At 52.7% G+C, this 13,822-nt stretch overlaps 2 protein-coding genes across 11 annotated transcripts in view; one reads left to right on the top strand and one right to left on the bottom strand.

Moving 5' to 3' along the window:
* LOC106747590 overlaps positions 1–6,066 on the bottom strand; it is a 16,992-nt gene extending 10,926 nt beyond the window's left edge. The window contains exon 1 of one of the 2 annotated variants that reach the window (XM_014625243.1): positions 3,216–6,066. The gene's annotated coding sequence lies outside the window, so the exon portion shown is untranslated. The remainder of the gene's footprint in view (positions 1–3,215) is intronic. The other variant, XM_014625241.1, reaches the window with a different exon arrangement.
* Positions 1–13,806, top strand: part of LOC106747587 (cytosolic carboxypeptidase 1-like) — a 38,751-nt gene extending 24,945 nt beyond the window's left edge. For 2 of the 9 annotated variants that reach the window (XM_014625230.1, XM_014625234.1), the window contains exons 15-19: positions 10,465–10,717; positions 10,999–11,123; positions 11,617–11,769; positions 12,249–12,518; positions 13,470–13,806. In XM_014625230.1, coding sequence (XP_014480716.1) covers positions 10,465–10,717; positions 10,999–11,123; positions 11,617–11,769; positions 12,249–12,518; positions 13,470–13,566 — 898 coding nt within the window. In that variant the 3' untranslated portion in view covers positions 13,567–13,806. Of the gene's footprint in view, positions 1–10,464; positions 10,718–10,998; positions 11,124–11,616; positions 11,770–12,248; positions 12,519–13,469 lie in introns of those variants that run through there. The other 7 variants (XM_014625231.1, XM_014625232.1, XM_014625233.1 and 4 more) reach the window with 7 other exon arrangements.
* Positions 13,807–13,822: the final 16 nt, after the last annotated feature.

Here is a 13,822-nt window from a genome sequence, read left to right as displayed (position 1 = left end):
GGGGGAAGAACTTCGCCGGTTTATATCACCGTTGACTAGCCCCATCGGGAAAAGAGGAAAAATGTTATTTGTTTATGAATCTCCGGCATTTGCTTTCCATCCCGATAGGCGACTCCCACCGGTTTCCTGGCGCCGTGTAAGCGTTGACTTTCTTTCCTTCTTAGGGGATGCCTGACATACTCGGAGAAAGAGAGAGGAAGGGGACATAGATGAGAGAGAGAGAGAGAGAGAGAGAAAAAAACTTCTCTCGCCTTTTCGCGCGAATGTACAGTGCGAATCTTTATATTTAGACATGCATATTCTCGGTCGATGGCATCCACTTGACTTTCCGCGGGACAAACGTATATCGCGCGCAGGTGGGGGAAGAGCGAATTCTGTCGGATGTACGCGATATACCTGACCGAACTCTCTCTCTCTCTCTCACTCTCTCTCGGAGCTCCGTCCGTCTCTTCCAGCACGTGTCTCACGAGGGGGAGGAGGAGGAAGAGGCTTCCCCACGGTGGTGCCCGTTCGTATGGTTATTAATAGCCAACAAACGCGTCGCTCGTTCGCGCGCTGAATCAATGAAGCCGTAACGCCGGTGTGTATCGCGTATGTATCGGCGCGAGTCCGTATCGATAACGCGGATCGCAAAAAGGTAGCCCCGCGTTCTCAAGGCAGGCTTCATTTCTTCGGCCGCGCGCGATATACGTTCTCGAGGGGTTCCACCTGCTGTCGGAATACAGGCCGCGAGAGATCGGCTTCTCTTCTCTTCTCCGCCGCTGAGACCGCTCGCCTTGCCCCGGCCCATCGTTCGATTACGATATGGAACCGGTACGAGAAGCGCTCTCTCTCTCTCTCTCTCTCTCATGCGCGTATCCTACGTATCCTAGAAAACGTATCTGTCGTCCCCCTTCTTTAGCTCCCCCGCCGGCGTTTCTCACCCTCCTTGCCGCTGTATACGGCATTATATCCTTCTTTCTCTCTCTTTCTCTCTCTCTCTCTCTCTCTTTATCTTTCCCTCGCTCGCTCGCTTGCTCGAGAGCACCGATGCCCGGTGGCGGAATCGCCGGATCAATGATCAGAAGCGATGTGTTATTTCTGGTAAGCGGCACTCGCGATCTGTGCGGGCGATCGTGCAAAAAGGACCTCGCGTGACATCCAAGACCTACCGCACCACGGAAACCGTCTCTCTTTCTCTCTCTCCCCGGCATCCTCCTGTGCAGCACAGGAGGACGTCGCGAGCTTAATGACAGGGTGTACGCCGCGCGGCCGTTTCCTCCGCGACCGCGATTCAAGAATGCTGATGAATCGGCCGGACGAACGCGGCCGGTGGTGCGCGCAGAGGTGCATTCTGCGGTCGTGACCATCCTGTGTGTCGAGTTCCACCGCAAACGTGTTTTAACGTGAAATGTGGTTTGTTTGACGGGAAAAAGAGTCTTCTCTCTCTCTCTCTCTCTCTCCTCTCTTTCCTGCTTTGCTCTTTTTCTTTTCTTTCACGCGCAGAATTCGACGATCCGTGGTTCTCGAGGATCTACGCCGTTCGCCTTCGACAACGGGGGTAATAACGGCAGTCGTTGGCCGTGACGTCAGTCGGCCGATTTGAAAATTCCTTTCAGCGGCTGGCCGCGCTTTCGGGAGACCTCCTAGGATTTCTGTGTGTACATCGAGCGCAAGCCGTGAATGCGCCTCGTACCTCGGCGGCGCAAGTCACGTTCCGCCGGTGCCGCTTGGTGTAGGTCAGTTTAACAGGTTGAGTTCCCATCGCGGTGCATTCCCGTGGGAATGCGTCCGCTCGAGTGCACTCGAGCCCGGCGATACTTACGGGGGTTCTGTTCTCGCGTTCACCTCGGTGCCGGTAGGTGAGAGGAGAAGCTCGGTGCGTTGGATAAACAAGCGAACCTCCGGCAGAACCACCCCGCCGTCGTCGTGGTCTCTTCGTTCTTCCGCCCTCTCGTGTCGCCGTCTGTTTCTCTCTCTGTCTCTTTTTCTCCCTCCCGTCTCGTTCTCTCCTTCGTCCTTTTCGTCGTCTTCTTCTTCGTCGTCGTCGTCGTCGTCTTCTTCTTCTTCTTCTTCCTCCTCCCTTCTTTCGCTCGATCCGTTCCATGCGAGGGAGACGCTAGGAACAACTTCTCACAGCCGCGCCAAGGGACTTGGTCTTTTTTTGCTAAAACAAAAGCGAAGACGGGGGTTCGCCGCGCGGCCAGCGACGGCCAACGGCGGCCAGCAGCGACCATCGTTGTCCGCGCGACCAAGAGGAAGAGGAGAGGAGGAAGGAGGTGGAGCAGCGAGGAGGATGCCACAGGGGGATTCTTGCCGAGGTCTATTTCAGGCCCTGCCAGCAATCGCTATGTAAGGCCCTCTTCTTCCCTTCCCGCTCTCCCGCGTCTCTCCTCGTCCTTTTCCCGTCCTGCCTCCCCCCCCCCATCCTCCTCATCTTCTGCCCCCTTCATCGATGCCCCCTCGTCTCCTTCGTGGCTCTCTCTCTTTCTCTTCCTCTCCTTCTTCTGTGTATACGGAACTCTCGGTTTTAGCTCGCGAACAGCCTCGGACCGAGACGATCGGGGTAGCCGTACTGCCCCGAAGGCTTCGACGGCGTCCGCTCTTCCATTTTGATACCTCTAGGAGGACAGTGATCCTCATGCGGGATCGCTCCGGGTTCTCGATTGAGCGCGGCGTCTCGGTTGTGTGTGTTGCCTTCGAAAGAAACAGCGTGTCCTTGCGCGGTAAAAATGCACCCGAGATACGTATGAATTACGTCCCGGGCGAATTGAGGGAGCAAACTCACGCGGTACATCCCTGCCGGGATGGAGCGTTTCCTACGTAATTCTCAGTTTAATCGGCGATTCGCTCGAGACGTTACTTTTAATTAACTCGCGAGGATGACGAGCGTTCGAGCGTCTCGTGAATTCATGCGCATCGGCGGGATATTTCGCGCAACGTCGTAATATTTAAGAATGACGGCGAGACAGGGTGGGGACTGAAAACGAATCGTCCCGACGGCGGAACATAGGACACCGAGGAGCGAGGACTATTTATAGATTTTAGGTTCTATCCCGAAAGAATCCAATTATAAGTGCGCAGGAGTGGTCGAGCGACTCCGTAGGTACGAAAGGGCCGAACGACCTTGCACACTCTTTTACGGTTCACCCTTTCGGAGCCATAATTCAGTTAGTACCGGGGCAACTTATGGACTTGCCTTTTCCTTTGGAAGGTCTTAAAACAGTGATTCTCACCTCAGCGTCACGCGCAACACACCGGTCAACGGCGCTAAGTGAACGAGTCGCAACGAACGAAGACCGTTTCATAACCCGGAGGACACGTTCCCCGGACATCTCCCCCGCGAAAGATTCACAATCCCGGGCACACAATTCACTGTACTCGCAGCGGCCTCCGATCGCTCGTCAAACGACACGTTTCTATCGCAGGTTCAATTTACTTTTGCGCGTCCGAGGGGATAACAAGCATGCCCGAGAGACTTTCCGCCTCTGTTCGCGCCGGGAAGAACCTCAGAGAACGGAAACGAGGAGTAAACTCGAGAGCTCGAATGGAGAGCTTCGAGCGAAGTCCAGCGGAGTTACGCAAGCACGAAGCTTCTGCGAGTTTCTATTCTAAAACACGCACGTGTGCAACACTCGCTCTCCACTCTCTCTCTCTCTCTCTCTCTTTCTCGCAGCGGGGATGATCGCTCGCGCAGCGAAGAAGCTCGGCGTGCATTTTGGCTCTCGTTTTTCCTTGCATAACTACGTCGTGCGGATAATCAATCAGCGGCGCAAAAGTCGCGGCGGCGGGGAAGACGCGAGTTGAGAACATTGCACTACCGATCGGAGGAGACGGAGAGCGCAACGGCGAGGCTCATCGATTACGTGCCCTCATCTTATTATGTACACGGCTGTCTTGCGAATATATATTTAGACAGTTCGTTTCTCGCGGAGATATAATGAAATTATAGCGGTCGCGAGACTCCGGCGACTCGGCGAAGACGCGTAACGAAATCGAGCGTGGAATACGTAATAATACCGGCGGATTGCGCGCGTTATCGGCGTTGTCACGGTTTCTTTCCTCTCCGTTTCTCCATTCCACCCCCCCCCCCTCCTTCCTCTTTCTTTTTCCATTATATCGTTCGTACACCTTATATATGTTCTTCATATTTTTATCAAACACACGTATGTACGTTATTATTCATCTTCTAGATATCTCATAATTATCCTCATACTCGCTGGCATGTAAGCTTTTGTATAACCACTAGTAGTCTTTTTCGACTCGGCTGTGTAATATTGTGTACTATAAACTCTCTCAAGGGGGGTTTATCTCAGAGTATTAATAAAACTCTCTCTCTCTCTCTCTGTCTTCCGAAAGTGAGAGAGAGAGAGGGGGAACGCCACTGACAGGGCGCAATTAACGGACGGAACACGTCCGAATGACCGATAATAACGAGCGACGATGATCGCGCGTCATTAAGAGAAGAGAGAGCGCGTCGTCCCGCGTTGCCACGCAGCTTTACTCACGCCCTTGTTGCGGTTACGTGCCTGGAGTTTAAGAGGATGACCTAGAACCTGAAACCGTGAACTCTCGTCGGCGATTACAGGGTCGAGGTGAAGAGGCCTGCGTCTTCGCCCTCTTCCCCGCCTCGTCCTGGTCTTCTCTCTCTCTCTCTCTCTCTGTCTGTTTTTTAACGTGATCGGCCAGCTCGTTATACCGGGGGCAAAGCCATGGTGTTTTCAAGAAAAACGCCGCGCCACCATACGTAGCGCGCAAGGTATTCACGCACTCCGATCCCACGAATGCAAAAATAGCTTACACGCGCGATCGCCTTTGCGTATGCAAATCGGAGAGGCGAGATATGCGCGGGCAACCAAGATTTCTCCCCACCGAGATCGTCCGGCGAGCGTATCGATTCGGGTGATACGCGCGATCTATCATCGCCGCGTGTTCGTGCGCGAAATCAGATTTTTTCGTTCTCGCCTCACGCGGGTAAACAGCACAGGTGGAACTCGATCGTGCGGCACCGTTTCGCCCGATTTGTGAAAAGGTGTCGTTGGAATTGGCAGCTTCTTCGTAATCGCGCGATTTCGCGTAGCCCGTGACTCGTACGAGGGAAGAGCGAGAGTCGGTGCAATTTCACGACTGCCCCCCCCCCTCCCTCCTTCTCTCTTGATGATGATACTTAACAGAGGTTTTATCTACGATCGACGATGTGCGATAACGGTGGCGGCCGGAAATTGCGGTATCGCGAACTATGACGCTCGACGACGCTAATGAAAATTCTCGATGAAAATTCATCAATCGCTGGGAGGATCCGCGCGTGTAACAAGCGTGCGCATCCTACGACGCCACGGACAAGTGCTCCCGGCCTTCGCCTTGTGGATTTCTCGCGTAATATCGTGCCCTCCTCTCTCTCTCTCTCTCTCGAAAGGAACAGGGAAGAGAGAGAGAGAGAGAGAGAGAGCTTCTTGGATGAGAGAGAATAAAAGTCGCCGTTCGATATCGTCGAATCATTTGGTCCATAAATCTTCATTAAAACGGCCGCGCTATCCGGCCGGATCCGCTTCTGGAATAATTTATCGGGGGGAGTCCGCGCGCCGGCCCGGTGAAAATCTCACGGCATCTCTTCTCGCTGCCGGCCCGAATATATTATGTGTGTGTGTGCACGCGCGTGCGCGTGTATTCATAGGTGCTCTCGGGCCTATTTTCTTATCGGGCCGCGCTAAGCGGGCCCCGCGTAGACATTATGAATCGCTATGTTCGCGGGCAAAAACCCGCGCGGAAACCGCATTCCCGCTGTTTTGTGCCTCCCGCCGGAGGAAACAGCGCGCGCGCGAGGTTTCAACGGCGGACGGAAAGAGGCGTCTTCGAAGAAACGATCCCACGTGAGAGAGAGAGAGAGAGAGAGAGAGAGAACGATGAGGAGGACGGGCAGCGCAGGAGGAGGAGGACGAGGAGGCATAGAAGAAGCGAATGGATCTCGCCCTTTGCCGGCGCGAAGTAGAAAAAGGGTCGGCTCGCGCGGTGTGCCGACCGGTGTGGAGAGACCTTGGGTCGGAGGAGGAATGCAAATCGGGACCGGTCACGAATATTCTAATGTGCAGTTAGTCCTTACCGCACGACGATCGCGAGGGAACGTCATTCGGTTCCTCCCATCGGCGCAACGGCCACGATTGCGCGCACCCGTGGGCCCTCACCGCTGCACGTTCGCCGCAACAACGGCGAGGATGTTCTTGCGTCACGACCCGTGATTAGATGCTCCGCGTGCCTCCGAACCGGCCTGCGGACGCACGAAACGCGAATGACGATGTCGAATCTTCCTAATGACCGCCGCGCTCGTACGGTATTTTTAGCGGCGGCGTCGTGAGCGGAGGAGAGTCGCCGTTCTCCTCCGGTCTCACCCTTACGCGACAACTCGTCTTGTCGCGTTCATCGGATTTGAGAGACGACCGGAGGAAGGTCTCCCGAGTCGTTCGATTGCTCTGGGTGAAGATGTGAATAAAAGAGGAACGTATTACGAAACGTGCTTTCTCTCTTTCTCTTTCTCTATCTCTCTCATCCGTCGGCTGAAAAACAAATATTGGAGACGGGTAATCTCCGGAAAAATACTCATGCATACTCGTATGTATTCGTCACATTCTTTCGCTTAATAGATGGTACCAGAGAGCGCAAGAAACGGGCATAAAAATGACAGAACCGGGCCGAAAACGAGCCATGTGAGGAAACCTTGGAATATTTGTGTGAGGGTCATCGTATAACTTTTTTTACCGGATGATTCCTACAGAGATAGTGGATTCAACGGTTTCCCACTGATGCGGCGAGTTGTATAAGAATTATCTGACGAACGGGTTTGCACGACGATCGCGAAGAAGGTCGTCGGCTCTATTCGTTCGGCCCTAAGCGCGGATCTGGATACGCAGGACGCGCGAAAATTAGCGAGGCAATTATGAGGGGCATCCGCAGGGTCACGGTGTGTGCACGGCAAACAACTAGCTGTGCTGTCATCGCATTCCTCCGTGAACGACGGGACGCCGGTGACGCGTTACAAAAGCAACTACCCGCGACAAGATCGTTCGTGAGATGCGGAGACGTGAAAAAAGGCCCGCTGCTGATGACGTTGCTGGTAGTGATGATGGTGATGGTTGCACGATCGAACCTCCGGATAACCCCGGAGGAAAATGCCGCCGGAGTGGAGGACGGGACGGAGATAGATGCGAGCGGACATGATGGTAGTAAAGTTCACGGTGAAGAAATACGGGATACGTGGAGGAGGAGGACTCCGGGAGAGGAGGAGGAGGAAGAAGAAGCTTCCCGGAGTTCCCAGGGTGAAATCCCGCGGATTTCGCTTTACGATCGCAAGAACGGACCGCCACGGAGAATCTCCGTTTCGCGCCCCCTCCGTTCGCCTCTCTCTCTCTCTCTCTCTCTCTCTCTTTCTTTATTCATTCCTCAACTTTTCTGCCGGTCATTCTCGGAATTCGCGCGATTCGACGTCTTACGGGGGTTTCTTTTTCTTTTCCTTCTTTCTTTTCGAGCAGCATCTTATCCTCGAGCTGCGTTATTCTTCCACGGTTAGATTTATGCCGCTCGTTCGCGCGGCGGACGGTAACGGGTAACGAGTGGACTCGAGTAAGCGGAGAGAGGCGAGAGAGATCGGCGGAACTATCATCGTTCCTCAGGAATTTCGAGAGAGACAGAGAGAGAGAGGGAGAATTTAAATTTTCGCGTGTTCATGAACTCCCGAATTTCACGCTGGTGTGCGCGTTTGAGATATCGAGGGATATTCCGGACTATCGAGAGGCAGTGAAATGTTATCGGTAGTGAAATGTCGACGGGAATCAGGTAGAGCGGGCGGCGATCGCGTAGAATTCGAAGGTTCCGTTTCTCCCGAAGATATTACGTGCACGCGCGGTATTCTTTGAGCGAAAAACAAGTCCAGGGGGCGAGGGACGGGGTCGGCCCGATGTAATTTGTACAGGATCCCTCCGACGAGAGAGAAGTTCGCAGTCAAGGCTCCCACCTCCGAAGTCATTGACATTGGCGGCCGCGGCACGCAGAGACCGATGCTGCCCATTACGTCGAATGGTAAATAAAGCAGCAACGCTCACGTGTGTCGGTCTCGCGTGGCGATTCGATCATCGTTGGCAAATATGCGGATTCACCGTTAACTTCTTGTCGCCCCGCTACATCGAATCTGCGTTATCTTCATAAATTTGCAAGCGAGATTCTGGAAGCGTCCTCTGACGCAAGCCTTGAACTTGAACGTGATCTCTCTCTCTCTCTCTCTCTCTCTCTCTACGAAATCTTGTATCCGTCCCAAAAATACGTTATGTACCATAACGTTAAATTTATGTTGTTACATTGACTCCCGCGGGCTGATTTTCTTCACAATTTTAACAATTCTCGAGAGAGAGAGAGAGAGAGAGAGAGAGAGAAAGAAAAAGAGAACTTAGAACATAGAAAGAAAGGAAGAACTCTGTTTTTCTCTTTCTCGGTTGAAGAACCTGCCGAATCTCTCTCTCTCTCTCTCTCTCTCTCTCGTTCTCTCTTTATTTCCCGTCTTGCAGCGGGGCCTTCGGATTTTCCAAGACCGGTCCCGCTCGGATCTAATGCTCGCCGTCAGATGTTGAATGTTTTCAACAGCATCAACGGGCCCCCGGCTTCGCGATGCTTCGCTCTTCTCTCCCCGCGATTTCGTTTCGGTGCGCGTCCCGAGACGCACGGCCGCTTTTTCAGCATCGTTGCACGATGCGCGCGATGATGAGATCTATTATCCTGGATGACTGTCCTCTTTCGCCCGGCTTCCACGAACCTGGCGCGCCGGTGAACGTCCTCTCCATCGGCGAGACATTCGTACGCGCATCATCAGGTGTAACGCGTCAGCGTGCGCCAACCGACGGTAGTTGTCACTCTCTCTCTCTCTCTCTCTCTTAGCCGTACGCTTTCACCATCAATCGTTATAAGGGCGTCAGCATTGTCCCTCGCTCGGTCGCTCGAAAAATCGCGTTAGATACAAGTCAATACGTCATCAACGCATTCTCAAGCAAAATCTAAGGGCGCTATTCACGATGCGACCTTGCACTCGAGATCGTCTTAAGTTCGTCTTAAGACGCTGTAGGACGTTCCTTTGGCCACTTAGCATCCTTAAAAACTTAAGACGATCTCGAATGTGAGATCGGCAGGCGAATACCGCTTCCATAAAGCGGAGGAGACCAGAGAAAAGGTTTGTCCAAAGGTCCTTTTGGAACACAGGCGATTCCCTCTGCTTTCTAAAGCGATCAGTATATTATCGTTCACCGATTCAATCAGCGATACTTTCACCGATACCATTTTCAAAGAGCGGTTTTCGTCCAAGATCGGAAAACCGTAGTCGTTGGAAGGGAAAGAGAGAGAGAGGGAGAGAGAGAAAGATCCGATTGAAGAACAGTCGAGCTTTCGCATGCTTGCGTCCGCATCACCCCCGGCCTTCGTCGTCGCGCCACGACGCGGCGGTCCTTTTCGGCGGCTACGTGCCCGAAAAGGACACGCAGGGGGGCGCATTGACATGCCGCGCAGATCGAGATATTAGTGCGGGACGATACAGCTCCGAATGATGTCAAGCCGACGGAGGTATAGTGATTCAAGCGACGGGTCTCTCGTCTCACTCGTCGCGCTATGCCCCACCATTAGCTATGCGCGACGCGGAGGCGTCACTTCCTCCGGCCGCGGCTTCCGGCCGCCGGAAACGTCCTTCTAACCGCGACTGAATCCTTAAATGAAAACGATCTCTCTCTCGCTCTCTCTCCCTCTCTTCCTTGCCTCTCCCCTTCCTCTCCCGGCACACCCGATCGTCGATATCGCGAACGATACATGGAGACAAATCGCTGTTGAGCGCACCGTTGCATAATCCATCGCGCGCGTGCGCACCGACACGTATGCGCGCTCTCGAGGGGGGGGGGGTTCCCTTTCGTTTTGCCCTTTTCATTTTTCTCCTCCTTATCCGACGAATGTTAAGAAATTGCCGCATGTATATCATGTCGCGGCGGCCTGACAAAGCGTCTTCGGGGCTCGGTTAATAAATAACGCCTTGCAAATTGCTTTCCCTCGCGGAGAGACGCATAAATACCCCGCTAGCGCGTGTATATTCGAGGTACGCTAAAATTACCTCATTACGGAGCACTGTGCGCTTTCCTCCCCTTTTCCCTAGCCCCCCGTAGCGGGAATATCGGGAACAGACACGTAGAAACGAGTTAGAAATGTGTATCACGTCGGGAGAAAAACGCCGCCACGGAATTTCCCGTCTCTCTCGGCCAAGCAAAGATACGTCTGCAGCAACGACGTGACGGCCGATGGTCGCGTTTCAGCGTCTTCACGGGGTCGCGACGTGGGTCCCCTCAGGGTGTCCCGCAGGACACTCTCCTCGCCCGGTCGATCAGATCGATCGCACGTCCGATCCCCGTCCGATCTCTACAACGCGAGCTCTCTCTCTCTCTCTCTCTTTCTCTCTCTCGTTCTCGGCAGCAATCGATACGGGCTGACGAACGAGGACCTGAACCGACGGTGGAGCAATCCCAACCAGGTGTACCATCCGGTGATCTATCACACGAAGGGCCTGATGGAGTACTGCGCGAAGGTGCTGCAGCGGCCGCCGCACGTTTTCGTCGACTACCACGGCCACTCGCGGAGGAAGAACGTGTTTCTGTTCGGCTGCTCAAGGTCGGGTTCCTGGAGCGCCGCGGACAGGACGAAACCGGACCAGCCGGTGCAGTATTTGGTAAGGGAGCCGAGTGGCTGATATATTCTTAAATCTCGTCCCACGGTATCACCCATTTATCCTCCATTTACCTGCCGCCGGGCCGGCCACGCGGACGTTTATCACTCTCACCGGCCGTCCCTTCGACGAGCGCGCGCGAGTAATTAAACGTCGACAGCGGCGCCCCTCGCGGAGCACCTCGCATGATAGCGCGTGATAACGTGGTGATAACAAGGCGAGGCAAGCCGCGAAAATCTTCCCGCCGGTTCTCACCGGTAATCCACGCTCGTTCCGTCCGCCAGATGTTGCCGCACCTCATGCAGAAGACCTCGGCGGCTTTCGCTTTGCCACTGTGCTCCTTCAAGGTCGAGAGGAACAAGGAGTCCACCGCCCGAGTCGCTGTGTGGCGGCAGTTGGGCGTTGCGAGGTAAATGACGGGGCCGCGTCCTGGCCGCGGCGATCTCGCAGCTCGACTCGCGAGATTCCGTGCGGCAAGGCCGAGGCGCGTATCCACCGTAGCGATGGACGATCCTCCATTTTTTTTTAGGCAAAGTCGACTCGAGAATCGATTCTGACTCGGGCTCGAAATGAATCGATTTCCCAAGAATTGATGAAAAAAAAATCGAATCAAAATCGCCCGTCATTAGTGCCCGGTGATATCGCGATGTCGAATCGCCGAGCGATTTAGATTTTCTCTTCTTTTTTTGGCTGAATTTATCGGTTTGCAAATAACGTCCCGGCAACGCGATAAAATAGCCATGTTTTACGCAATCAGTAGTAATCTCGCAGATAACGCCGGTGCGCGATAGAACGTCTACATTTGCATTTATACCGGGGAAAGAGGGCACGATGGGGACGTGTTAGTATTACGACGGTGCGATTGGAAATGGACTCTGACGATTCACGTTCCGTTTGAGCAGGAGTTACACGATGGAGAGCAGTTTCTGCGGCTGCGACCAAGGCGCTCTGGCGGGCCTGCACCTCGACACGGAACATCTGAAAGCCATCGGCAGGGACTTCTGCCGAGCTTTGTCCATGATGAAGTACAGCGGCGACGACTGGGCTGTTGAAAAGTACGTGAAACGTCTATCACGGTTCGTTCGTTCCGAGAGTAGATCCCATCAATCGCGAATTTGATTATCTGCACTACGCCGGACTAGTGCATACTGAAGGTCGCTACGTATAAAATATCCAATCGGCATAGCACAAGCACATTGACGATGAAATAATTAAATGTACATCTCGCTTAATAACGTGACGAAATATCATTGTTAATCGTTCAAAACGCTTACACGAGGTTTCGACAATTCCAAAATCCACCTCGTACGTTTCTTTATTTAAATAACCGCTTCACGTGTACAGCAGCTTTCAGCATATACGCTGATACGGTGTAGCGACTGATCACACTTTCGAATTCGCTGAAAGTTTCGACAACGCGTGTGCGAAATAACATTTCGGCAAAATATATTGCCTGCTATCGAAAGAGAGGGGAGAACTCGCGTGAGAACGAAACTTCCGCGATCGGCGAGCGTGAAATAAGCGTCTCTCCCAGGAGCGCGATGCGACCGGCAATTATTTCCGAAGAGATCCGCCGTCGAAGCCGGCCGTGTGGCAACTCGATCGCGGAGAAATCACGCGGACTGAACTCATATATATACGACGTAGATCGACGACGGAGCAGGCCTGCTGCCCGAGAATGTGCGTTCTGCGAAACAACTCCTCAAGGAAGACCCCGAAATGTATTCAGGATAAACACGCTATGCATCACACCACGGCGCTCCCATAGCGACAGAGATAGCCGTCGAGTAATAGCTTCACAAAGGCAAGACTCGCGTAGGGTCGTCCGTGTGTTTGTTTCTGTGTGCGAACGCCATTAACGCTTTCGCTGACTCTTCCCCCTTGTCCTTCTTTTTTCCCCCCGTCGACGTTCAAGAATCTTACGCTACCGTCGATCGAATTAACATACGTCGACACGCACCGGCGGCTTGAGTGAAAATTCATTGTGATCGTTTAACCCTGAGAGTAACAGCCGCGATCCTCGCCGAAGTAATATCACCCGCATCGCGAAAAAAATCGTAAAAATCGTGGTCCTTTATGAGTTACTCGGATTTATTAAGTTTATTAGAGGAGAAGGTAGTGTCCTATTTATATTTTGTACAATAACTTTGTCAATAAGCAATATTTCAAATATTGATGAAAAATTGACAACGATTATTACACTCGATAAAATTTCTTTCGATCGACTTTAGACTCAAGGTTGAAATATTTATTACTTTCAACGGTGAATCACTAAGTAAATGATTCCACGAGTAATCGCTAGAATTCGTCGCCTGATAGCGGATATTTTTCAAGCCATAATACTTACAAGAGCTATATAATGCCATTTTCTTCTCTACCAATTTTTATTTATCGTCTTTATTAGAGACTGATTGCCGTCAGGAAACCACTTATCCCATTCAGCTCTCAACGGGCTAATAATAGCAGTGGTCACATTAGACCCAATTTTTTTTCTGAGTGATAACGGAGTGTAATAGGAGTGGGGTACAACGTCTCGCACGAAAGAGGGGGAGAGGGGGTAAACCGAGAGAAAACGGCGTCTCTCGTAAGCGGTAACATGTTACTGTCAGGGTTAACACGTGTGGCTGGATAATTCCCCCGGCGTGGCGTGTAGAACGATTAAAATCCGTGGAGAGTTAATCGACGAGGCTCAAGATTGTCCGCTTCGTGGTTTGAGATGTGCCTACCGTTAATTACGATATGGTTCACCTTTCAGAATCCCTACGGAGGAACATATCCCCGAGGAGTCGAGATGCATGGACGACAGAGTATCCACCAGCAGCGAGTCGGACGAGTCCGAGTATGAGATTTAAGAGAGACTGCTGTCACCGGTCGAGCGTGACCGGCCAAGTCGCTGATCCGACACACGAAATTCACCATGGATACTTAATCGGCGGTGTGCGAACGTAAAATCACTCATTAATTGCAACGATCATGTTCGTATTTCCGTTCCGACGATATAGATCAGCGCGAGAAGCGGGTATCACTCACGCCGGATGAATATTTTAAACAATGTTTATTTAAAACTGGTAACAAATGTTTAGAGCTACTAGCTATGAAAAAATACTA

Source organism: Dinoponera quadriceps, unplaced genomic scaffold (genome assembly GCF_001313825.1).
Source record: "Dinoponera quadriceps isolate SergipeBrazil2010 unplaced genomic scaffold, ASM131382v1 scaffold1395, whole genome shotgun sequence".
Lineage (NCBI taxonomy): Eukaryota > Metazoa > Arthropoda > Insecta > Hymenoptera > Formicidae > Dinoponera > Dinoponera quadriceps.
Note: the sequence above shows the minus strand (reverse complement) of the source record. Positions and strands in the feature narration are given on the sequence as shown.